This window comes from Camelina sativa, chromosome 13, assembly GCF_000633955.1.
Source record: "Camelina sativa cultivar DH55 chromosome 13, Cs, whole genome shotgun sequence".
In the NCBI taxonomy this organism is placed as follows: Eukaryota; Viridiplantae; Streptophyta; class Magnoliopsida; order Brassicales; family Brassicaceae; genus Camelina; species Camelina sativa.
In genome coordinates this window covers 8886687-8888919 of record NC_025697.1, presented here as the reverse complement: position 1 = coordinate 8888919, position 2233 = coordinate 8886687, and the positions used below count along the sequence as shown (strand labels likewise).

Below are 2233 nucleotides of genomic sequence, written 5' to 3'. Positions count from 1 at the left end.
ACACTAGCGTGGAGAGATAGGAGATATGATACTAGAGCAAATGGAAGGCAAACGAAAGTTCCTCTCCCTCTGAATTTGCAACCTCGGAACATTTACCACCCGTCGAACACCACCACTACTAGTATCATCATCATCATCAGCCGCCAAAAGATCGACCACAACAACATCTGAATCAGGCGGCTCGTTAACCATAACTCTCCCTTCAAGCATCTCAATCACCATAACCATATCAGGCCTATTCCTAGACTTCTCTTGTATACACCACATAGCCACACACACCAGTTTCATCACTTCCTCTTCGTCTAACTCATTGGTTTCTACCAGCCGTTGATCTACAATCTCCATTACTTTTCTTTCTCTCATCTTTTGGTTCACAATCCTTGGGAAATACTCCAACTTCTTCTTCCCCGTTTCCTTCACTTCCACCCTTGAGATACTTCTCCGTCCTCCAATCATCTCCAACAACACGATCCCGTAGCTATAAACGTCTGATTTCTCCGAGATACCGTGTTCAAGAAGCCACTCGGGTGCTAAATACCCTCGAGTCCCGCGTATGTCCGTTAGCACTTTGCTCTCATCTCTAGCAATCAGCTTAGAGAGTCCGAAATCTGTTACAACCGCTCGGTAACTCCCATCAAGAAGAATGTTTTCGGGTTTAACATCAAGATGCAAGATCTTTGATCTACAGTCATGGTGAAGATAAGCAAGAGCCTTAGCTACATCTATAGCAACTTGATACCTTTGGTTCCAAGACAAGCATCCTCCTCCTGATCTTCTTCTGTTTCCTTTCTCCGGGAAAATCCAAATATCAAGAGACGAGTTTACGATATACTCGTAGACAAGAAACCTCGGACGGTTCGCGCTAACCGCAGAGGAGTAGCCATAGAGACGAACAAGGTTCTTGTGCTGCACAGAAGCTATGGCAGCTACTTCGGATCTGAACTCTCTTTCTCCTTTCTCTTCTCCTTCGATTCTCTTAACCGCAACTTGACTTCCGTCTTTCAAAACCCCTTTAAACACCGAACCAGAACCGCCTTTTCCGATCAAAGATCTGAATCCGTCGGTGGCTTCTTCAAGATCTTCGAGCTTGAACTTGGTCGGGACCCCGGCGACTTTTCTCAAGAAACTGTACTCGGTTCTGAGCTCTCTGCCTTCGGAGATGAATCTTGATACCAAGAGGTTTCTTTCTCTGTTGTAACGGTTTCGGATTATGAGGAAACAGAACACGGCGAGGATCAACGAAATGTCGACGCCGGCGATGAGATATAACGGTTTAGAGAGTTTTAGAGAAACTCGCGCGGCGATTATCACCACGACAAGGGCTAAGATTGATATAGCAGCGATTATGTTTGCTTTCTTGTCCTCCATTAGAGAGGGACTTTAGAGCTTCTCTGACTTCATTTTTCTTTTCTTCAGATGAACACTCTCGTCTCGTGGCCAGAACAAAGATCACAGAATATTTCAAAACTAGACCTAAAAAAACACATGGGAATTGTATATTTTATAAACAATTTCGTTGAATCATAAATTTTGAATAATATTAAAAGTCATCGTTTTTGAATATTGATATCGATATAGTATTTTCGTATTTTGAATAACATCTAATTTATAAACTGAAATTTGAAATTATTTTGGATGAATTCGTCTCGTATGGTCAAAATGACTCAAATCTAGTAAAACAGTCATAACTTACAGTTAATTAATGATAGTTATAGAGAGTCATGTACAATGTTTAGTAGGTCAGGTTTGTCATAAATTATTTGAAAAAAGGACCATTCATTAACTAGCATCGGCAAGTTGTGTCTGTGCCAAGTTGTCGTCTTATTCAACCGATCGGGTGGATGTTGAAAAAACAAAAGATCGAATCTTTGGGGGAAAATTGCCACGTTGGGTTGTGTGCACGTCGGTTAAACGGATTCATAATGACCTTTTTTTCTAATAAATAAGAAACTTTTATGGAACTGATTAACACAATTTCGAGTTAAAAGAATGTGTATATAAAACAAAAAAAAAGAATGTGTATATTATTAACCATATAATTATGTAAAAACATCGTAAGTAACCATTTACTGTGTTTAATTTGTCTGATTGTGGCTAGTTTTTGTAATGGTCAACAACGTCCGCTTTTGTTGTGGTTAGTTGAAAAACCTTTTGGCTTCTTCCTTCATTGATTGGTCAACGGATATGATCAGGCACTACGATGTCGATAACCCTTACCATTGGTTGGCCGACT

General features: G+C 40.3%; 1 protein-coding gene across 1 annotated transcript; it reads right to left on the bottom strand.

Annotated features, from left to right (window-relative positions):
• Nucleotides 4–1529, bottom strand: LOC104736076 (probable receptor-like protein kinase At5g20050). The gene has a single exon (XM_019234844.1). It carries the CDS (start codon nucleotides 1366–1368, stop codon nucleotides 4–6), a length of 1365 nt encoding a protein of 454 aa, XP_019090389.1. The 5' UTR covers nucleotides 1369–1529.